The 24,467-nt window shown below is 50.7% G+C and overlaps 1 protein-coding gene across 5 annotated transcripts in view; it reads right to left on the reverse strand.

The window, feature by feature from the left end:
• The window catches only part of DMC1 (DNA meiotic recombinase 1), a 465,896-nt gene that overhangs the window by 27,992 nt on the left and 413,437 nt on the right, over positions 1-24,467 (reverse strand). For 4 of the 5 annotated variants that reach the window (XM_063938805.1, XM_063938803.1, XM_063938801.1 and 1 more), the window contains one exon: positions 24,321-24,437. The exons of the other annotated variant lie outside the window; for it this stretch is intronic. In XM_063938805.1, the coding sequence (XP_063794875.1) occupies positions 24,321-24,437 (117 nt within the window). The remainder of the gene's footprint in view (positions 1-24,320; positions 24,438-24,467) is intronic. 5 annotated transcript variants of the gene reach the window in all.

A 24,467-nucleotide genomic window follows, 5' to 3' on the forward strand; every position in this document is an offset into this window, starting at 1 on the left:
CACACCAATCACACCGTACAACCTGTGATCTGAACCCAGTTAACAGTATGATAACAACGAAGGAGCCTCTGAAAAGATGGCTCACAACAAGAATAACCCGATTTTTGTAACAATAACTATGTACAAGTATTGCAGACAATCCGCACTTGGGATGGGCGCCCAGCATCCACTACGGACTACGAGAAATAGAATTATCGGTAAGTAAATTCTTATTTTCTCTAACGTCCTAAGTGGATGCTGGGGACTCCGTCAGGACCATGGGGATTATACCAAAGCTCCCAAACGGGCGGGAGAGTGCGGATGACTCTGCAGCACCGAATGAGAGAACTCCAGGTCCTCCTCAGTCAGGGTGTGCCCCTGACCAAGTAGCAGCTCGGCAAAGTTGTAAAGCCGAGACCCCTCGGGCAGCCGCCCAAGATGAGCCCACTTCCTTGTGGAATGGGCTTTTACTGATTTTGGCTGTGGCAAGGCTGCCACAGAATGTGCAAGCTGAATTGTACTACAAATCCAGCGAGCAATCGTCTGCTTAGAAGCAGGAACACCCATCTTGTTGGGTGCATACAGGCTAAACAGCGAGTCAGATTTTCTGACTCCAGTCGTCCTGGAAACATATATTTTCAGGGCCCTGACAACGTTAAGTAACTTGGAGTCCTCCAAGTCCCTAGTAGCCGCAGGTACCACAATAGGTTGGTTCATGTGAAAAACACCTTAAGGAGAAATTGAGGACGAGTCCTCAATTCTGCCCTGTCAGAATAAAAAATTAAGTAAGGGCTTTTATATGATAAAGCCGCCCATTCTGACACACGCCTGGCTGAAGCCAGGGCTAATAGAATCTTCACCTTCCATGTGAAATATTTTAATTCCACAGTGGTGAGTGGATCAAACCAATGTGACTTTAGGAAACTCAAAACAACATTGAGATCCCAAGGTGCCACTGGGGGCACGAAAGGAGGCTGTATATGCAGTACCCCTTTTACAAACGTCTGAACTTCAGGCACTGAAGCCAGTTCTTTCTGGAAGAAATTCGACAGGGTCGAAATTTGAACCTTAATGGACCCTAATTTTAGGCCCATAGACAGTCCTGTTTTCAGGAAATGTAGGAAACGACCCAGTTGGAATTCCTCTGTAGGGACCTTCTTGGCCTCACACCACGCAACATATTTTCGCCCAATGCGGTGAAAATGTTTTGCGATTACATCCTTCCTGGCTTCGACCAGGGTAGGGATGACTTCATCTGGAATGCCCTTTCAGGATCCGGCGTTCAACTGCCATGCCGTCAAACGCAGCCGCGGTAAGTCTTGGAACAGACAAGGCCCCTGCTGGAGCAGGTCCTCTCTTAAAGGTAGAGGCCACGGTTCTTCCGTGAGCATCTCTTGAAGTTCCGGGTACCAAGTCCTTCTTGACCCATCCGGAACCACGAGTATCGTTCTTACTCATCTCCTTCTTATGATTCTCAGTACTTTTGGTATGAGATGCATAGGAGGGAACACATACCCTGACTGGTACACCCACAGTGTTACCAGAGCGTCCACCGCTATTGCCTGAGGGTCCCTTGACCTGGCGCAATATCTGTCTAGTTTTTTGTTCAGGCGGGACGCCATCATGTCCACCTTTGGTTTTTCCCAACGGTTTACAATCATGTGGAAGACTTCCCGTTGAAGTCCCCACTCTCCCGGGTGGAGGTTATGCCTGCTGAGGAAGTCTGCTTCCCAGTTTTCCACTCCCGGAATTAACACTGCTGAGAGTGTTATCACATGATTTTTCGCCCAGCGAAGAATCCTTGCAGTTTCTGCCATTTCCCTCCTGCTTCATGTGCCGCCCTGTCTGTTTACGTGGGCGACTGCCGTGATGTTGTCCCACTGGATCAATACCGGCTGACCTTGAAGCAGAGGTCTTGCTAAGCTTAGAGCCTTGTAAATTGCCCTTAGCTCCAGTATATTTATGTGGAGAGAAGTCTCCAGACTTGATCACACTCCCTGGAAATTTTTTCCTTGTGTGACTGCTCCCCAGCCACTCAGGCTGGCATCCGTGGTCACCAGGACCCAGTCCTGAATGTCGAATCTGCGGCCCATTCATAGATGAGCACTCTGCAGCCACCGCAGAAGAAAACACCCTTGTCCTTGGAGACAGGGTTATCCGCTGATGCATCTGAAGATGCGATCCGGACCATTTTCCCAGCAGATTCCACTGAAAGGTTCTTGCGTGAAATCTACCGAATGGGATCGCTTTGTAAGAAACCACCATTTTTCACAGGACCCTTGTGCAATGATGCACTGATACTTTTCCTGGTTTTAGGAGGTTCCTGACTAGCTCGGATAACTCCCTGGCCTTCTTCTCCGGGAGAAAACATCCTTTTCTGGACTGTGTCCAGAATCATTCCTAGGAACATTAGACGTGTCGTCGGAAAAAGCTGCGATTTTGGAATATTTAGAATCCACTCGTGCTGTCGTAGAACTACTTGAGATAGTGCTACTCCGACCGCCAACTGTTCTCTGGACCTTGCCCTTATCAGGAAAGCGTCCATATTTCTTTTAGGAAGAATCATCATTTCGGCCATTACCATGGTAAAGACCCGGGGTGCCGTGGACAATCCAAACGGCAGCGTCTGAACTGATAATGACAGTTCTGTACCACGAACCTGAGATACCCTTGGTGAGAAGGGCAAAATTTGGACATGTAGGTAAGCGTCCCTGATATCCAGTGACACCATATCGTCCTGGTTCGCTATCACTGCTCTGAGTGACTCCATCTTGATTTGAACCCTTGTATGTAATTGTTCAAATCTTTTAGATCTCACCGAGCCGTTTGGCTTCAGTACCACAATACAGTGTGGAATAATACCCCTTCCCTTGTTGTAGGAGGGGTACTTTGATTATCACCTGCTGGGAATACAGCCTGTGATTTTTTTCCCAATACTGCCTCCCTGTCTGAGGGAGACGTTGGTAAAGCAGACTTCAGGAACTTGTGAGGGGAAGACGTCTCGAATTTCCAATGTACACCTGGGATACTACGTGTAGGATCCAGGAGTCCACTTGCGAGTGAGCCCACTGCGTGCTGAAACTCTTGAGATGACCCCCCACCGCACCTGAGTCCGCTTGTATGGCCCCAGCGTCATGCTGCGGACTTGGCAGAAGCTGTGGAGGACTTCTGTTCCTGGGAATGGGCTGCCTGCTGCAGTCTTCTTCCCTTTCCTCTAACCCTGGGCAGATATGACTGGCCTTTTGCCCGCCTGCCTTTATGGGTACGAAAGGACTGAGACTGAAAAGACTGTGTCCTTTTCTGCTGAGATGTGACTTGGGGTAACAAAAGTGGATTTTCCAGCTGTTGCCATGGCCACCAGGTCCGATGGACCGCCCCTTTATACGGCAATACTTCCATGTGCCGTCTGGAATCTGCATCACCTGACCACTGTCGTGTCTATAAACATCGTCTGGCAGATATGGACATCACATCTACTCTTGATGCCAGAATGCAAATATCCCTCTGCGCATCTCGCATATATAGAAATGCATCCTTAAAATGCTCTATAGTCAATAAAATATTGTTCCTGTCAAGGGTATCAATATTTTCAGTCAGGAAATCCGACCAAGCCCCCCCAGCGCTGCACATCCAGGCTGAGGCGATTGCTGGTCGTAGTATAACACCAGTATGTGTGTATATACTTTTTAGGATATTTTTCAGCTTCCTATCAGCTGGCTCCTTGAGGGCGGCCGTATCTGGAGACAGTAACGCCACTTGTTTTTATAAGCGTGTGAGCGCCTTATCCACCCTAAGGTGTGTTTCCCAACTCGCCCTCACTTCTGGCGGGAAAGGGTATACCTCCAATAATTTTCTATCGGAGGAAACCCACGTATCATCACACACTTTAATTTATCTGATTCAGGAAAAACTACAAGTAGATTATTCCCACCCTACATAATACCCTTATTTGTGGTACTTGTAGTATCAGAAATATGTAACACCTCCTTCATTGCCCTTAACATGTAACGTGTGGCCCTAAAGGAAAATACGTTTGTTTCTTCACCGTCGACACTGAAGTCAGTGTCCGTGTCTGTGTCGACCAACTGAGTTAAATGGGCGTTTTTACAAGCCCCTGACGGTGTCTGAGACGCCTGGACAGGTACTAATTTGTTTGCCGGCCGTCTCATGTCGTCAACCGACCTTGCATCGTGTTGACATTATCACGTAATTCCTAAATAAGCCATCCATTCCGGTGTCGACTCCCTAGAGAGTGACATCACCAATACAGGCAATTTGCTCCGCCTCCTCACCAACATCGTCCTCCTACATGTCGACACACACGTACCGACACACAGCACACACACAGGGAATGCTCTGATCGAGGACAGGACCCCACTAGCCCTTTGGGGAGACAGAGGGAGAGTTTGCCAGCACACACCAAAAAACGCTATAATTATACAGGGACAACCCCTTATACAAGTGTTTTCCCTTATAGCATTTTCACATATGTAATCATATCGCCAAATAAGTGCCCCCCCTCTCTGTTTTAACCCTGTTTCTGTAGTGCAGTGCAGGGGAGAGCCTGGGAGCCTTCCTCACAGCACAGCTGAGCAGGAAAATGGCGCCGTGTGCTGAGGAGAATAGGCCCCGCCCCCTAAAACGGCGGGCTCTTCTCCCGGAGTTTGTGAGATCTGGCAGGGGTTAAATACATCCATATAGCCTCAAGGGCTATATGTGATGTATTTTAGCCATAAAAAAGGTATAATACATTGCTGCCCAGGGCGCCCCCCCCAGCGCCCTGCACCCTCAGTGACCGCCGGTATGAAGTGTGCTGACAACAATGGCGCACAGCTGCAGTGCTGTGCGCTACCTTATGAAGACTGAAAGTCTTCTGCCGCCTGTTTCTGGACCTCTGGACCTCTTCAACTTCGGCATCTGCAAGGGGGGTCGGCGGCACGGCTCCGGGACGAACCCCAGGGTGAGACCTGTGTTCCGACTCCCTCTGGAGCTAATGGTGTCCAGTAGCCTAAGAAGCAAATCCATCCTGCACGCAGGTGAGTTTACTTCTCTCCCCTAAGTCCCTCGTAGCAGTGAGCCTGTTGCCAGCAGGACTCACTGAAAATAAAAAACCTAACTTAAACTTTTATTCTAAGCAGCTCAGGAGAGCCACCTAGATTGCACCCTTCTCGGCCGGGCACAAGAATCTAACTGAGGCTTGGAGGAGGGTCATAGGGGGAGGAGCCAGTGCACACCACCTGATCCTAAAGCTTTTATTATTGTGCCCTGTCTCCTGCGGAGCCGCTAAACCCCATGGTCCTGACGGAGTCCCCAGCATCCACTTAGGACGTTAGAGAAATGGTGCTGAACACTGCTGGGTCCGCTCTGAGGAGAAGCTCCGCCTCCTGAAGATGGCGCGTCTTCCCGCACAATTCTTTATACTGGCCGGAGGATTCCGTTGCTAGCCGGGGCTGGTTAGCGTCTGTGTACTGCGTATTCTGTCGGTAGCCTGGGGATTCAGTCTCCGGTTAGCATCTGTGACCAGTGTAGGGTATTAACGCTGGCTCAGGAAGCCCCTCATAGCGCCAACACTGTGTGCCACTGAGCCTTCCTGGAGCGCAGCCGCTCAGCGCTGCGCTCCTACCCTCGTGCCGCCATATCTCGCCATTTACTGATCTTCTGGCTCTGTAAGGGGGTGGCAGCATGCTGCCGGGGTGAGCGATCCCCTGTAGCGGGGAACGTTCGATCCCCTCAGGAGCTCAGTGTCCTGTCAGCGGAGATAGTGGCTCAGACCCCGCAGGGCAGACACTACTCCCCCCTTTAGTCCCTCGCTGCAGGGAGACTGTTGCCAGCAGCCTCCCTGTAAAATAATAAACTCTAAAAAAGATCTTTACTAGATAAACTCTGGAGAGCTCCCCTAGCTGTGACCAACTCCTCTGGGCACATTTTCTAAACTGAGTTGTGTAGGAGGGGCATAGAGGGAGGAGCCAGCCCACACTCTCAAACTCTTAAAGTTCCTGTGGCTCCTAGTGGACACGTCTATACCCCATGGTACTAATGTGGACCCCAGCATCCTCTAGGACGTAAGAGAAAAAGGGGTAGGAATGAAGTGTCCAACAAAAATACTTTTTTCACTCTCATCCACTGTGGGTGACACTGCTATTCTTGGGGTAGTTCCAAAGCTGTAATTTGGGGATTGTAAATTTAATTCTGAGTTGATCGCAGCAGGAACTTTGTTAGCAGTTGGGCAAAACCATGTGCACTGCAGGGGGGGCAGATATAACATGTGCAGAGAGAGTTAGATTTGGGTGTGGTGAGTTCAATCTGCAATCTAATTTGCAGTGTAAAAATAAAGCAGCCAGTATTTACCCTGCACAGAAATAAAATAACCCACCCAAATCTAACTCTCTCTGCACATGTTATATCTCCCCCCCTGCAGTGGACATGGTTTTGCCCAATTGCTATCAAAAATCCTGCTGCGATCAACTTGGAATTACCCCCCATGTGCACTGCAGGGGAGGCAGATATAACATATGCAGAGAGAGTTACATTTGGGTGTGGTGTGTTCAATCTGCAATCTAAATTGCAGTGTAAAAATAAAGCAACCAGTATTTACCCTGCACAGAAACAAAATAACACACCCAAATCTAACTCTGTCTGCACATGTTATATCTGCCTCCCCTGCAGTGCACATGGTTTTGCCCAACTGCTAACAAAGTTCCTGCTGCGATCAACCCCCCTTGTTAGGTCTGGGGGCTGGGCCGACAGCAAATCAGCATGGCTGACTTGGATGGCTCAGTATGGGAGTAGGGGTGCCCTGCTGTGTTTGTGACGTAATCCGGGCAGAGCCGCATCTCACTCAGCACCCAGCTAATCCCAGCCACACAGGAAGCAGAGAGGAAGGAGCTGGGAGAGATGAGGGGAGACCTCCCAGCCCTTTCTCCCCCTCCTCCTGTGCAATGCACCAGCTGCACTACCGCTAGTTTCTCCCCATGCCTAGGGGAGGGCTGACTGACGGTCAGCAGCTTCATCCTGGTGGCAGATGTGTTGCTTAAATAATGAAAGAAAAAAAAAACTCCCTGAATCCACCTAGGGCAGGGGTAGGCAACCTGCAGCTCTCCAGCTGCTGTAGAACTACACATCCCAGCATGCCCACAGTTTTAGAACATCCAAACAGCAAACCTGTGGTAGGGCATGCTGGGATGTGTAGTTCAACAGCAGCTGGAGAGACACAGGTTGCTTACCCCTGACCTATGGAGTTCTCATGTAGGCAAAATTCAGTCGGGATGTGTTAATAGTGTAATGCTGCATTTTCTTTCAAATTATTTTGACGACCAATCCCTTTTTATGATTGAGACCATGGTGGCCATTACCTGTGGTCCGGCTGCGCTCCCCCCAACGGCTATAGACGGAGGATCTGCGGGCCAGAGGAGACGGCGGGCGCCCGGCGGCAGACGCGCCTCTGACGTCATCCCTGCTTCACCCGGCGCTGTGCTCCCGGCGCTGAGCTCCTCTGCTCGGGGACGCGCCGTCTGCCTTTCCCTGTATCTGGCATCCCTGCGGGGGGCGGCGGCCTGTGCTGCGGGGTGCCTGGAGCTCCTTACCTGCTGGAGTTGTCTGGAGGTGCCTGGGCTGTTCTAGATCCACCAGCACGCTGCTCCTGGATCAGTGAGTGGGGTCAGACCTGCTCAAATCTGTACATTTACCAGACCTTTCAAGTCCAGGGCATATATCCTGCAGCTGTTGACCCCGCAGAACCCCCCTTTCTTCCTCAGAGCAGATCGGCTCCTGTCATACAAATCACTGAATTGCATACCACGCCATATTAGCTATATACAGAGCTTTGGGCTCCATCTAGAGTCCGCTTTGACCTACTACATTTTCCCGTATGGGATAGTCTGCCCACACATGATGGTTTTGATCTGATTACTATTTTTCCCTCCACCGTCCCGGCCCGGGATATGCATTGACTGGTATCCTCTTTTGTGGAATCTTCGCTCTCAACACTTGCAGTTTTGACCTTCTCCCCAGTGCGTCTCAAATTCTGTAATGCCTCCCAAATGCCAGAAATCCTCCAAGTCAGTGTCTCAAATCTCATTCTTTAAATCTTCCCCTCAACCTTCTCAAACAATGGGAGATAAAACTAAGTTGAAGAAGGCTGACCCCCAACCTCTCCCTCCTGCCTCCGACTCGTCATACCCGAGACCGCCCTCCCTCTCCACGGACGTGGTCAGCGACTCTGACGCGTTAACTGTGGGTACAATGAAAATGCTCATGTCGCAGTTAAAATCAGAGATCGCGGTGGAATTCCGCTCCGCCCTCCAGGCGTGCCAGCAACCCATTGACGAGATTGGAGATCGTACCAACCATCTGGAAACAAAGATGGAGGAGGTTGTGGGATCTCATAACCATTTAATTGACTCTCATGACAATCTGGAGGCTGAAGTGCATAAGCTTAGGGATAAGCTCACGGATCTCGAGGACAGATCTAGACGAAGTAAGATTAAATTGCGCGGAGTCCCTGAAGAGGTGTCAAACAGTAGCCTCCATGACTTTGCTGTCAATCTATTTGGAAAACTCCTACCACGAACGTCCACAGCTGATCTTCTTATTGACAGAATCCATAGACTCCCTAAAGCCAAAGCGGCCCGGATCATGCTCCTAGGGATGTTCTTATGAAAATGAATTATTTTCATATTAAAGAAGCGATTTTGAAGGCGTCCAGACCCTCATCGGATACTGCAACGACTCTCAGTGACCTGCAGTTATTCGGAGACCTGTCCCAAACCACCCTCTTCAAGAGACGTTCATTTCAGCCCATTACGTTGGCCTTGAGAAAAGCTAACATTTCTTACCGCTGGGGATTTCCTACTAAGCTTTTCATTGCGAGCGAAGGTTCCACGATCGTAATTGACAACGTCGAAGAAGGATCGAAACTCCTAAATTCTTGGAACATTGCGGGTTCGTCTAGTAGTGGCCCCTCTCCTCAGCGTAGACTTCAGCAGGACTGGTCCACAGTGGAGTAGGGGGCTGGTTTAGGCTGTAGCTAATTCTTTTGTTGCTGCCTCATACTCTAATGTTTTACCCAACACTGTGTTCATTATATATTAGTCTGTTATCTGCATTTTTTTTAATGATTCCTCCATATGTTTATTTGTCTTTTATTCATATTTGCTTTCTGAGAGATTTGGAGGTTAGATGAGGTTGTTGGTGGCCGGGACATACTTTTACGGTTGACCTGCTACTTTCAAAGTATTACCCTTCTTTCTTGTTATGGTTGCCTGAATTGTTGTTATCATACCATGTTTATTTGTTGCTGCTGGGCTGTCGTTCCGGCTCCCCCTCCCTCTCCTCAGTATAGTATGTAATTTCTCGATGGTATGTTGATGTGGAGGTGGGGTCCTCGGGGGGTGGCTGGGCCGGCGGTTCATCTACTTTATCTCTGGGTTGGTATGGTGGATGGGTAATGTGCCCCCCCCCCCCCAACTGTTCTACACAGATGCCGAGAAAGGGCATCTGGTTTTGGTCTCAAGGGAGACCAGTTATGTTATTCAATGTATTCTGTTTTTTTCAGTTTTTCCCTCTTCTGAATGTTTTATTTTTTTTTTCCTGTTTTGTGTGCCATTCTATGATTCCTTTACTGTCAAGTACGCAGTTTCTAGGTCCTCTGACTCGTTTACAACACGCAAATCTCTTTCTTGATCCATGGTGAATGTTATTTCAATTAATGCTAAGGGGCTGAACTCCCCCCATAAGAGGAAATTGGCCCTTACCTACTTCTCTAAACAGAAATCGCATATTGCAGCCGTACAAGAGACGCACTTTCCGAAACTTAACGCCCCCGCGTTTCACTAACGCTAAATACCCCCAATGTTTTACAGCCAACGGCCCTGTAAAGAAAGCTGGAGTAGCCATTCTTATTGCTCGGAATTGCCCATTTGTTCTTTCGGTCCAACACTCAGACCTCGAAGGTAGATATTTAATATTAGTAGGCCATTTAGAAAAAGTGGAGGTAACCATCGTCTGCTGCTACGCGCCCAATACCAAGCAGGTTCCTTTCTGCAGAAAGCTCTTTCATGTCCTTCAGGAAAAGTCTAGGGGTGCGGTTTTGCTCTTGGGCGACTTTAACTTAGCTCCAGATCCTAGCATGGATAGATCCAGCCCGCCTATGATTTCTCATCCGGTAAAACCTTGTGCATCTTCGGGTCCTTTTAGAACCCTATTAGCTGAATACGGCTGGTATGATGCTTGGCGAGTCAAACACCCCTCGATACGAGATTATACCTTTTACTCCCATGTGCATAGATCATATTCCCGAATTGATTTGGCCATTGTAGATAGACCAACTTTAGCCTCTTTAAGCAAGATTGATATCTTGCCATGACTTGGTTGGATCACGCCCCCCTATTTATGCGCTGGGATATTTTTTCCTGTAATGCCCCTCCGGGCCCCTGGAGACTAGGCTCTCACCTTTTGAACAGACCGGAAGGTCTCCAGGCGATACCAAAATCCTTGGAGCTGTACTTATACACCAATCAGCCATCTGATACCTCTACGTTCACCCATTGGTGCGCGTTGAAGGCCGTTGTTCGAGGCTCAGCGACACAGATTGCGGCCAAATTAAAATGTGAATCGCGACAGCAACTTGCCTCTGCTGAGCAGGACGTTGCTTCTTTGGAGAAGGCCCATAAAGTAGACCCCTCAAATAAAGCCATTTTTACTAGACTTTTAGCAGCCAGAGACAAAGTTAATTCTTTTGCGCTTGCTGAAGTGCACCGTAACATTCAGCGGCTTAACCAAACATATTACTCCTTCAGAAATAGGGCAGGTCGACTTTTAGCCCGTAAACTTCGTGGCCGCAGATCTCGGGAACAAATACAGGCAGTACACAATTCTAAAGGCGCCAAGATTATGGACCCTTCAGATATAGCCAATATGTTTGCGGAATACTATTCCCAATTATATAACTTAAAGGACGACCCTAATACCCCCCAATCTAAGCCTCTGGAAATCTCTGAGTTTCTTCAAAATCTACCTCTACCATCTTTATTGGCTCAAGACGCCGAACTTATCAACTCCCCATGGACTCTTGAGGAAGTTGAAGCTGCCATTGGCTCCCTTCCTTTGAATAAAGCCTCTGGCCCTGACGGCTATCCATCCAACTTCTATAAGCAATTTAATAAACTGCTGGCTCCTATTTTACTTACTGTTTTTCGTGAAGCCTCTAATACTTCTTGTTTCTCTAAAGAAATGCTGGAATCCCAAATTATAACAATTCCGAAGCCCGGTAAATCGCCCACTTCCGTCCAAAATTATTGCCCCATCGCTTTACTTAACGTTGATGTCAAATTATTTGCGAAATTAATAGCGAATAGACTTGCTCCCCTTTTACCTACTCTAATTGACCCGGATCAGGTTGGCTTTGTAGTAGGTAGACATGCTTCTGATAACACTAGAAGAGTGATTAATATCATGGTACACTGCCAACAGTCAGATCAGCCTCTGTTGCTCCTATCACTCGATGCTGAGAAAGCATTCGATAGGCTTCATTGGAAATATATGCAGCATATGCTGCAAAGGTTTGGTATTGGAGGTAACTTTCTTAGTTCCATCTTAGCCTTGTATTCCTGTCCGTCGGCTAGGGTTTTCACTAATGGGTGTTACTCTGCGAGATTTGATGTTACCAACGGGACCCGCTAGGGGTGTCCCTTATCCCCGTTGATATTTGCCCTTCGATTGAGCCGTTAGCGGAATATATTAGGAGAGACACTCAAATTATGGGCCCCCTCATAGGCGGGAAACAACACAAGATAAGTCTCTTCGCGGAAGACATTTTATTGTGTCTTCTACAACCAGAATCCTCCCTCCCCCACTTACATGCCGTGCTTGACCGTTACGCCAAATTATCATACTACAGACTTAACACCACTAAAACCGAAGCTCTCCCGTTAAACGTAGGCACTGATGAGGTCCATTCCTTGCAAACTTTATATAAATATTCCTGGCAATCACTGTCCCTTCGATACCTGGTAGTTCACCTCTCTAGAGAAGCAGATCTCCTGTCATGTAATTTTGGCCCACTTCTCACAGCGTTCAGAACGCTTACCAAAGACTGGATGTTGCAAGATGTTTCATTGATTGGGCGCGTGGCAGCAGCTAAAATGGTGCTTTTACCAAAACTGATGTTCCTCTTTAGAACTATACCTCGCCCCTTCCCAAAGAAGACTTGCAATGACTTCAACAAGATCCTTTCTAACTATATCTGGGGGGGAAAGAAACCGAAAATAGCTAGATCTACCCTTTCAGTTTCGAAAGTTGAGGGAGGGGTGGCTTACCCGGACTTAGAAAAATACCACATGGTGTGCATTCTGAGCCACATCAGAAATTGGGTTGACTTAGATACTGTGAAGCCTTGGGTGCTTATAGAACAGACAGCTATATTCCCTTACCGGCTCGCAGATCTGTTGTGGCTCCCAATGTCTGCTATCCCTGCGTCAGTTAATAAATGTAAAGCGATCATATACACATTGACTGTCTGTCACAATCTCCTCTCACCCGAAGCTAAACAATCACTCCCTTTTCTGCAGCTTCCACTGAGAGCAATAGCTCTTACGATTCCCAACCTGTCCTTACTCTCTTGGTCTGACTGTGGTCTCCAGACCCTTCAAGATATCCATTTACAAAGTTCATTAGTCTCCTTTACACATCTACAAACGGATTTCCACATCCCGAAACAAGACTTTTATAAGTACCTCCAAATACGGAACTGGCTTTCCAAACACCTCCCCAATCCCTCAGCACCTATCTGCCTTCCCAAGATGCTCCCTCTCCTTATTCGCACTAAACATAGTTGAGGTAATATCTCCAAATGGTATAGATATTTAGTTTCAGAAATTAGGACTCATACTTTTGTTTCCCAAGGTAGATAGGAGGAGGATTTGCCCAATGTTTGTACTGAGGAGATCTGGTCGAGTATTTATCATTCATGTTTTAGAATTTCAAGAAATGTCGGACATTCAGAAATGTTTTTTAAATTGATCCATAGGGCATATCTCACCCCAGATCGTCTTCATAAAATATGGCCGGATGTCTCTCCCTATTATTGGAGAGGGTGTGGGTATATAGGGAACATTGTGCATGTCTTTTCCTGCCCACTATTACAACCCCTTTGGAGGGAAGTTTTTGATTTAATCTCTGAGGTGTTGGTATACGCTGTCCCTCTGGACCCCTCCTAGCTTTATTTCACTACTCCCGATTACATGTGGCTATCTCAGACAAGTATTTGCTGGGACATATTTTGATAGCCTCGAAAGCTTCCATAGCCCAACTCTGGAAGTCAGCGAAGATCCCAGACATTGTCACCATTGAAACTAAAATTCACAAACATCATATTTTTGAAACGACTGGGAGCCTATTTTCCCCGTCCGGTTCTCTTACCTTTAATAAATGGCTGAAATGGTCTGATTATATAGTGCAGAGCAACTCCTCATGGGCACGTACTCAATACCTTACTATTGATAATCTTGATTTGCCTCCTTCCCACACATGGGTTTTGGCTTTATAGGAGTTCACCCACGCTGGCCTCTTTTTTAATAGATTTCGTACTTTCACGCACTTCAGTTGATGTGTTGTACTTGACTATGATGTTTGATATACATGTTGACATGTTTGGCTCCCCACCCCCTTTCTTTTATTTTATTTTATTTGATCAATTTCATCACAGATGTTATGTCTACTATTCTGTTGTTCTTTTCTTGCTCTTTTGCTATGATTGTTATTCATAAAATTCAATAAAAACTGTTGAACAAAAAAAAAAAAGAACATGTGGCTAAAATAAGCCCTGCATAGGGTTGATGAATCATGTCACATCGATTGGGCAGGGTTGCTGGGACCAGCAAGAAGAGAAGTGCCCTGATGGTTCCTGGAAAGCTGTACAAGCTGAAGGGTGAGAGCATGGAGCATCTTAAGGACGTTCTGGGTGGCTCTACAAGATGCTGTTCCAGGTACCTTGTAAGCCAAATGCTGACCCTGGACTCTGCATCCTGACCGGTGGCACCACACACACACACCTAGTTATGGTACTGCATGTGGCATGTAGAAACTTTCATTTTATATTGGGCAGAGTCATAGCTTGCCTACTGTACAGGAATTCGGGGAAACTCACAATATAGGGAAGTATGATCCCAAGAGTGTAGTGATCCCTCCCATTCCCAACTATTCCTGTGATATGGACAGGGCACCAGGACTAGACTTTGCTGGGTCATTTCCATTGGACATTAGTGTGCTCCACACATTCTCACACCCACCCGCACTGCTCTCATGAGACCAGGATATTTCTAATTTTTGTAAAATAATGTTAGTACAGTTTTCCTGCAAATGTGTTTTTCTGTTCTTTTTCTTCTTACAGCGTACTTCCACCCCACTGTGTGCTATTCCTGTAATGTTTACCTCCGTTGATTGCACACCCTGCCAGCAGCAACCTATGCAGTGCGCCCCACATGGCTGCCTCGGATGGTTCCTCCGTGGGCAGGGTGTGCTTCATTTGGATCTTTCCATGCAGGGTATAGCATACTCCTACACACGTGTCAGTTTTCCCATACATGCATTTGGGCCTTGTATGGCTCATCTCCCACTGTGTAACCTTTTTAGTGCGCCCAACATGGCTGCCTTATCTGGTGCGCTTGTGGATGGGATGAAAAATACATAGACCTGACGGTTTTGTTGGAACCCTACTCTGAACTTTAGGACTCTGCAATCTCCCCATTTTGTGTCATCTCTTCTTGGGGTTGGACTATTCCACCCTGGTTAATCCTATGCAGTGCGCCCAAGATGGCTGCATCACCTTATACCTTGTGAGGGTGGAATACACAACCCTTGGAGGTTATTACCCAAAATGCCTACACCAATCATGCATTATGCTTCTGTGTGCTCAAGGTTTTTTTCATGTCTGTATGGTTTATCTTTTGATGTATTACTTAAATCTTCTGTATTATGGGGGTTCCGAGTTGATCGTAGCAGGGCTACGATCATGTCCATAGACATGCGGGGGGACACCCAGCACAGGGCTATCCCGTCCCGCATGTCAGCGCCACCTCCTCCTCCCCACAGACGTGCAAAAGCATTGCACAGCGGCCGCCGTTCTGCCCCCCCGCCCATTAACCGCCTCTGCCTGTCAATCAGGCAGAAGCGATCGTAGCGCAGCGCCGGCCTCCGGCCAACGGGCATGCGCCAGCGCACTGTGCTGTCGGCGCATGCGCAGTTCTGACCCGATCGCGCCGCTGCGATAAACTGCAGTGTGCTATTGGGTCAGAATGACCCCCCTATGTGCATTGTTTGAGTTCTAGATGGCGCCGCGGATGACTGCCTCGGTGCTGCTCTGTCAAGCATCCCTCGATCTTAGTTTTACATGTATAATATGTTGAGTCTATCGTACAATTGCAATGTGCAGTATGAACTCATACATGTAATGTTTGTAATGTAAATGTATGCTATGTTTTTCCCCCTTCTTATGCTATGTATTCCCCCTTTATGTTGCTGCTTGGCAATGCATTGTACCACAAAAAATTCCTAGTGTACATGAGTACACCTGGCCAATAAAGCTGATTCTGATGAAAATGTGATTTCCTATGAATTATACATAATCATGGCTCTGCCCCCCTGATGTAGTGAAGTGAACTGCAGCATTATGTAACAAGTTGAAGCCACAATTATATGACAATTGGCACCACATCCCCACTCCTCCTGCTTTTCCACTAATGTGCAACTGGAAGGAGCTTTAGTTTTTATTCTAAAAATATAGAGCATGACAATTTCCTCCAGCTTAAGGTTGGTACAAAAATGAAGTGCCTTTGAGCTTTGTTCAAATGTTATCCCCCCCATCCTGGCCGCGATTGTGCACGCTGGCGGTTTTCTAATGTTAATGCCGACGGGTGCAACAAGTTAATTTCAGCTTGCTACCCCCGGAGGTAGCGAGCTGAAATGCACGTAAAGAGACCCGTTTGGGCACCAAAGCGGGTCTTTTTACAATCGTTTATTCGGGTTTAGGTGCTTTGCGCTCCTACACTCGACTGTACTAGTTGCGATAGGGGCGATAACGGGGACAATTTGAATATTGCCCCTCTATCTCCAGTGACTTTAGACAGGAGATAAGGGGCGTGTTAAGATTTTAATTCCTCCCTTTATGTGCACAGCAATGGGTTTTCCTAAAATACCCACTCTGCCTGCTCTGTATTTTGCACACATTCTACCCAACTTCTCACACCGCAGTTGCAGACATCTGGCTTTACAAACCGATGTGCTACAAATCGTGCTGCAAAGCACCACCAAAGAGGTTTTTGGTGCTTCAGATCAGCTTAGGTTAGTTGTACAATTAAATCTTAATAAAATTGCATTGATGGGAGTATAATAATACACGTACTTTTTTAAAATATTTATACAGATTCTGATACTGCAATGCAGATCGACTGATTCTTTTTTTTTTCTCTTCCTTGGTTTATGCCAGATATATATGGAGTCTGCTGTAATTTGTTATACTTTGAATACTTATGCATCTGACTGTAAATGTGGGAATGTGTCCTGTTTTACAGGACACATTCCAGCAGCAGCCAGGGTGCCTGTGTCCCCTGCGGGACAATGTCGCTGACAGCGCTGGGACAGCTTGTCTGTCCCCAGCGCCTGTCAGTGTGTGGCGGCGGGTGTCCGGTGCAGGGATTACCCTTTTCCCTGCACCGGACCGGAGGCTGCGGGTAGATTCGAACGTTGGCGCCCTCCAGGAGCCAATCGCGGCTCCCGGAGCGGCAGCCAATCCGAGAGGGACGCGGCGAGCCAATCGGCGCTCGCCGCGTCATAGGCCCCGCCCCCGGCATCTGACGTCAGACGCCGGGCGGGAGCCTGAAGAAAAGACCGCGCGCGGGGGCGCGAAGTCAGAAGAGGACGCCGGGCGGGAAGAGCAGAGAGAAGACGCCGGGCCGCGCCGAAGAGCGGTGAAGAGGTCCTGAGGCCGCGGAAGAGGCCAGAAGACGTCGGGCTCCTGAAGGAAGATGTCCAGCGGCGGCTGGACGCGGAGCAGCGGAGGCGACGCCGCTGGCCAGGACGGGTCAGCGGCAGAAGAGGGCACCGGAGATCCCTGGATCAGGTGAGGCCTCAGTGAGGCAACTTCACCCCCTCCCCTTTTCCTCCCTCGACCACCAGGGACAGGCATTAGGCCCGAGGGCACAATTCGGGCACTAGGCCTGGGCGCAGATAGGAGATTGGGGGCCATTATTTGATTAGGTGGTTTGGGCATTAGGCCCAAGCCACCCTCTCCCTGTGGCACCAGTTAGGCGTGCACTAGGCCCGGGGTCATATCAGGCAATAGGCCTGTGGGGCATTAGGCCCTAGGGTATTTTGGCCAGCTAGGGATATCTAAAGGTGACGCTGGGTACTAGGCCCAGGTCACCCCGCGTGTGACAGGTTAGGCGGGCGCTAGGCCCGTGGGTGAAATCAGTCCTCCGGCCTGTGTGCAGCTAGGGGGCGCTAGGCCCAGTGAATAAGACCCCCGAGGTGAGTACAGGTGGCACTGGGCGCTAGGCCCAGGCCACCCTGAGGTATTTAGGTAGGCAGGCCTGGGGCCCACATAAGGGAAGGTACAGGAGGTGGGTAGGCCGTGCGGCGCCCACCCCCTTTCCAGCGGGAGGGATTTAAAGGGACAGCACCGTGTGATCTTGTATTCCGATATTGTGATATATGCTGTTACCGTGCAGGGCAAAGTGTATGCGTTGTTTAAGTTGTGCATAGTTGTGTTGCACCACCCACACGAGCTAGTTTGAGGGCTCTGTTTATGTAGCTAGTGTAGCGGACGCACACTAGGGTAGTTCTTGGCCCTGCACGGCTGTTTCTCTTTGCCTCCTTACAGGGACCTGTAAGTGGAGAAGATCGGAGTGCAAGACTTGTGACGGTGAGTAGCATCCGTGTACGTTTGTCCCTTGTCTATCCCCGAGCGCCGGAGTCGGGATTGCTCACGGACGTGAGAATCCTTTTCATCACACTACGTGCGTGAGCGCGAGTGTGTGAAATCTGGGTGGCTGAGGCTTTGTGCCGGTGATGACCTTTCACCCAACCGGTGAAGGTCGCGGTCACCCCTGGGGTATCCCCTGTTCCAGTGGAAGAAGGGTCGATATCCCCTTTAAGGTAAATTATTCTCTCCTCAGCTCGGTCGTCTGTCAGCTCCGAGAGGGAATCGCCGTGTCCGGATCCGATTGAAGATTGCCAGGTCCGTTGAAGGTTCCGGTACCTGAAGGTGAGAGAGAGCGGCGCCTGGTGAGTACCGAATTTACACCTGCACGGCAGCAGGCACCACCACACCGCAGCCACACCTCTCACACTTGGCGTAGTCGGCAGGATCAGAGAGACCGGATGACGGACACGATGTGGAACGCCACCAAGAAGACCTCCCTGCGGATGGCTCCGGAACAGACTCACCCATGGACGCGTGCGGACCAGAGCGACTGGGTGACGGTGTCCGGGGCAGACCTCCTGAAGATGGTGCAGCGGTCGGTCCAGCGTGGAAAGGAAGAGCGCCGGGAGAAGGGGCGCAAGAAGGCCGCGGTGACGCCCTGCAAGAGATGTCGGCAAACAGGGCACTTTGCCGACGAGTGTACGTGGCGAGAGACGTCCCCAAAGAAGGTGGTCCAGGAAGCGGACCGAAGACGTCAGCAGGGCCAAGTGAAGAAGGAGTCCTGGTGTTTGCTCTGCGGAAACTACGGGCATGAGCACAACAGTTGTCCCTGGGACGAAGATTTGAGCGAAGACGAGGTTGATCCCCGGTGTGAAAGCTGTGGAGATCCCCGACATCGGCTCCTGGAATGCCCATGGACGGAAGACAGGATGGACTACGAGGCCACGGTGAAGCAGATGACGGAGTCTCGTCAGCAACTTTGGGACCGGGTGGCTGCAGAGCCTGTGTGTGCGCTCTGCGAGGCGAGAGGACATGCGCTTCCCGATTGTCCGTGGAATGAAGACCGGATGATTGCGGATGGTTGCGCCCAGAGATGGGAGGAGGAAACCAGGGAAATGGAGCGGAAGGCCTTGCTTGAAGTTAGTTCGCAGGTGTCCATTTCCTCTGAGCCGGAACCAACGGGTGAAGATTCCCCAGTGAAGGAGGTGGACCAGGAACCCGTCTTGGAGAAGGTGGCAGTGGCCCTCCCTTGTTGGAAGTGTCGGCGACCAGGACATGCGGCCAGTGAGTGCCCCTGGGAAGATGCCGCGGACCTACTCTGTCCCAAGAAAGTGACCCCAGTAAGGCAGAATCCTTTCCCGCATAAGGCGGAGGTGGACGACTGGGAGGTGAAGAGACTACGCTGCGAAGAAAAGCGTGAAGACCCAGTGACTGAGACGTCCGGAATCTCCCCGCGATGGAACCGTCCACGACCAGGACGTGCGGAACAGGAGTGTCCTGGGTACCAAGAGATGCCAGCGGAAACGAAGGAGTACGCTGAGGAAGTAGAGAATCCAGCGGAAGCGAAGGAGTACGCTGAGGAAACAGAGGTGCCAGCGGAAAGGACTAAGTACGCTGAGGAGGAAAATAGTCCCCTAGTCCAGGTATCGGTGGAGGAGGACTCGGACTACGGTGAGCTGTCCGCCGACGAATCCCTCCCAGAACAGATGGAGGACGACTCTGGCATCGGAAGCGCCGACGAGAGTGACTGGCAGGATCGGGTGGAGTCGTGCTCCCAGTTGAATGCCCTCCGTGAAGGGGAGGAGGTAGTCCTGGAGCAAGAATACCTGCCGAAATGGACGGATGTACGGGGAGAGGATCGCGATTCCGTGGGAGGACCCGTTCCAGAGGAAGACATGGGACCTTTGGAGATGCCCCACGAGGAGATGAGACAGATGGTGGTTGTTGCCCGGGAGGAAACGGATGCCCCGGAGGATTCCACTGTTCGGTGGTGGTCTGTACCACCCCCTGAAGACAGGGACGAAGCCTCAGACGATATCGGAGGTCAAGAATGGGTGACTGTTGTCCCCGTGGAGGAAGATTCCCCTTGGTGGCCAACGTTGAGTGACCGTGAGGAGGTGCCACTCCCCCAGAGGATCCGCCGATGGAGGCCAGGAGGTAAGAAGAGGAACCCGGAGCTGGAGGTGGAAGGATGTGGGGTCACAGCCCGTCCGGGCTGGGCCCTCGAACACAACCTCGCCGGAGGGACCTCGGAATTCCCTGACCCGCGGACAAGGGACATCGTGAGGAACTTTGTAGGGACTACAAAGGAAAAAGGGGGGGGGGGAATGTGGGAATGTGTCCTGTTTTACAGGACACATTCCAGCAGCAGCCAGGGTGCCTGTGTCCCCTGCGGGACAACGTCGCTGACAGCGCTGGGACAGCTTGTCTGTCCCCAGCGCCTGTCAGTGTGTGGCGGCGGGTGTCCGGTGTAGGGATTACCCTTTTCCCTGCACCGGACCGGAGGCTGCGGGTAGATTCGAACGTTGGCGCCCTCCGGGAGCCAATCGCGGCTCCCGGAGCGGCAGCCAATCCGAGAGGGACGCGGCGAGCCAATCGGCGCTCGCCGCGTCATAGGCCCCGCCCCCGGCATCTGACGTCAGACGCCGGGCGGGAGCCTGAAGAAAAGACCGCGCGTGGGGGCGCGAAGTCAGAAGAGGACGCCGGGCGGGAAGAGCAGAGAGAAGACGCCGTGAGAAGACGCCGGGCCACGCCGAAGAGCGGTGAAGAGGTCCTGAGGCCGCGGAAGAGGCCAGAAGACGTCGGGCTCCTGAAGGAAGATGTCCAGCGGCGGCTGGACGCGGAGCAGCGGAGGCGACGCCACTGGCCAGGACGGGTCAGCGGCAGAAGAGGGCACCGGAGATCCCTGGATCAGGTGAGGCCTCAGTGAGGCAACTTCACCCCCTCCCCTTTTCCTCCCTCGACCACCAGGGACGGGCATTAGGCCCGAGGGCACAATTCGGGCACTAGGCCTGGGCGCAGATAGGAGATTGGGGGCCATTATTTGATTAGGTGGTTTGGGCATTAGGCCCAAGCCAGCCTCTCCCTGTGGCACCAGTTAGGCGGGCACTAGGCCCGGGGGCATATCAGGCAATAGGCCTGTGGGGCATTAGAGGGCATTAGGTCCTAGGGTATTTTGGCCAGCTAGGGATATCTAAAGGTGACGCTGGGTACTAGGCCCAGGTCACCCCGCTTGTGACAGGTTAGGCGGGCGCTAGGCCCGTGGGTGAAATCAGGCCTCCGGCCTGTGTGCAGCTAGGGGGCGCTAGGCCCAGTGAATAAGACCCCCGAGGTGAGTACAGGTGGCACTGGGCGCTAGGCCCAGGCCACCCTGAGGTATTTAGGTAGGCAGGCCTGGGGCCCACATAAGGGAAGGTACAGGAGGGTGGGTAGGCCGTGCGGCGCCCACCCCCTTTCCAGCGGGAGGGATTTAAAGGGACAGCACCGTGTGATCTTGTATTCCGATATTGTGATATATGCTGTTACCGTGCAGGGCAAAGTGTATGCGTTGTTTAAGTTGTGCATAGTTGTGTTGCACCACCCACACGAGCTAGTTTGAGGGCTCTGTTTATGTAGCTAGTGTAGCGGATGCACACTAGGGTAGTTCTTGGCCCTGCATGGCTGTTTCTCTTTGCCTCCTTACAGGGACCTGTAAGTGGAGAAGATCGGAGTGCAAGACTTGTGACGGTAAGTAGCATCCGTGTACGTTTGTCCCTTGTCTGTCCCCGAGCGCCGGAGTCGGGATTGCTCACGGACGTGAGAATCCTTTTCATCACACTACGTGCGTGAGCGCGAGTGTGTGAAATCTGGGTGGCTGAGGCTTTGTGCCGGTGATGACCTTTCACCCAACCGGTGAAGGTCGCGGTCACCCCTGGGGTATCCCCTGTTCCAGTGGAAGAAGGGTCGATATCCCCTTTAAGGTAAATTATTCTCTCCTCAGCTCGGTCGTCTGTCAGCTCCGAGAGGGAATCGCCGTGTCCGGATCCGATTGAAGATTGCCAGGTCCGTTGAAGGTTCCGGTACCTGAAGGTGAGAGAGAGCGGCGCCTGGTGAGTACCGAATTTACACCTGCACGGCAGCAGGCACCACCACACCGCAGCCGCACCTCTCACACTTGGCGTAGTCGGCAGGATCAGAGAGACCGGATGACGGACACGATGTGGAACGCCACCAAGAAGACCTCCCTGCGGATGGCTCCGGAACAGACTCACCCACGGACGCGTGCGGACCAGAGCGACTGGGTGACGGTGTCCGGGGCAGACCTCCTGAAGATGGTGCAGCGGTCGGTCCAGCGTGGAAAGGAAGCGGCGCCTGGTGAGTACCGAATTTACACCTGCACGGCAGCAGGCACCACCACACCACAGCCGCACCTCTCACATATGTATATTGTTTTTGTATGTATTACTCTTTCTTCAATAAAAAAAATTACTCTATTAAAAAAAAAGAGGTTTTTAGGGTATTTTCTGATTTGCAAGTTAAGCCAACTGACAGTCTGCATGCTTCTCCCAAACTGCACTTGTTCTATGACAAATCTGACCAATTTGGAAAGCACCATTTATGTTCCAGGAGTTGTTGTAAACCCTTTTGTAAATGTCAAACTATGGTACTGCAAATTAAACTCCAAACTATTCTTTTGAAAAGAAAACCCCCTTCTTGCAGTGAGCGGCAAAGGGACAAATGAGCAGGGCCGTTTCTTGGGGCAGGCGAGCAGTGCAACCGCACTGGGCGCCCGCCGCGGCACTAACTGTGGCTCCCTGCTTCCCCCTCCTATTTCTCCCCGAGTAACCCGCTCGGGGGGCGGAGTTTCACGGAATGACGCTGTTGCGTCGTTACGTCACGACGCAACCCCGTTACTCCGCGAAACTCCCCCCCCCCCCCCCCCCCCCCCGAGCGGAGTACAGAGGGGGATCCAAGTTAGGAAGAGGGAAAGGCCGGCGCGAGGAGCGACTGGTGAGGCGGGCCGAAGAGCGGTAATCGCCTCTGTAAGTATTCTCTCTCTCAATGTGTAAAATGGGGACACCTGCCGTAATGTGTGAAATGGGGACTTTTGCCTGCCGTAGTGTGGGGATTTAAATGTATCATGGGCATTGCTGTGTGTGGCATAATATGGTGCAGGGGGCATTACTGTGTGGGGCTTAATATGGTAGAATTTTTTTTTCCTGTGGTGGTCGTGATCTGTTGGAGCATGGTCAAAAACTGGATTGTGAGGTAGTCTTTTCAGACGAGGCCATGCCCATTTAAATGAGGCCACACCCATGTAGATGAGGCTACGCCCCCTTGCCGGGTGCGCGCGCATTTTTTTTTTTTAATCTAGGTGTGTGTGTGTGGGGGGGGGGGGCACATTTTTTTATGTCATGGGGGGGCGCATTTTTAAATCTCGCACTGGGAGCCAAATTGGCTAGAAACAGCCCTGCAAATGAGAATTTCCAATGCTCCATGTTTTATTGGTGTGGCACTCAATTACAGTACGTGAGATAACTGTGAAAATTTTATTTTGCCATTTACTATTATAAATGACCTTGAATGGTTAGAGGCCGTGAGAGGATTACAAGGCAAAGGGGCCTATTTTTCAATCTTTGTGACCCCAATAATCGTGCAGAATTAGTCTATAACTAGAGATGCATAATACATTGCTGCTATAACTAGAGATGCATAATACATTGACAAAGTCATGAGAAACTGACGGTGACGAAGAGGAATATTCTAATACTCTTGGAGGGGGCGTAGTAAAGTTACAACATATTATTTCACAGCGTATTGGTTTGAATAGTTACTTCTGTTAATAAGTGCAGTGAGAGTGCTAGGAAATGTGTGTTCACTGAGATAATGGGGGGTCATTCCGAGTTGATCGTAGCCCTGCAAAATTTTGCAGGGCTACGATCATGACAATAGACATGCGGTGGGACGCCCAGCACAGGGCTATCCCTCCCCGCATGTCAGTGCCGGTCCCCCCCCCCCCGCAGAAGTGCAAAAGCATCGCACAGAGGCGATGCTTTTGCACTTTAGGAGTAGCTCCCAGCAAGCGCAGCTTTAGCGTGCTGGCCGGGAGCTACTCGTCGCTCCCCGGCCCGCAGCGGCTGCGTGTGACGTCACGCAGCCACTGTGGCCCGCCCCCCGCACGGTCCGGCCACGCCTGCGTTGGCCAGACCACGCCCCCATAATGGCAGCCAAACGCCGCCGTGCCGCCCCCTCCCGCCATGCGACCGCCTCTGCCTGTCAATCAGGCAGAGGCGATCGCAGGAAAACAACGACCTTCGGCTGTCCAGCATGCGCCGGCGCACTGCTGCGCTGGCGCATGGGCAATTCCGACCCGGTCACTGCGCAGCGATAAACTGCAGCGAGCAATCGGGTCGGAATGACCCCCAATGTGTGTAACTTAAAATATTACCTGTCATATATTTTAGCAATACGAAGCTCGCCTCTTCCTTTTCTTAAACTGATTCTTGTTGTGGATGCATGCGCGAGTATATGGCCTCCTATCGGCTTTTTGGGGTCTGCCTGAAATCTAGAACAAAGACAAACAAAGCTAAATTGT

This window comes from Pseudophryne corroboree, chromosome 9, assembly GCF_028390025.1.
Source record: "Pseudophryne corroboree isolate aPseCor3 chromosome 9, aPseCor3.hap2, whole genome shotgun sequence".
Taxonomy (NCBI): domain Eukaryota; kingdom Metazoa; phylum Chordata; class Amphibia; order Anura; family Myobatrachidae; genus Pseudophryne; species Pseudophryne corroboree.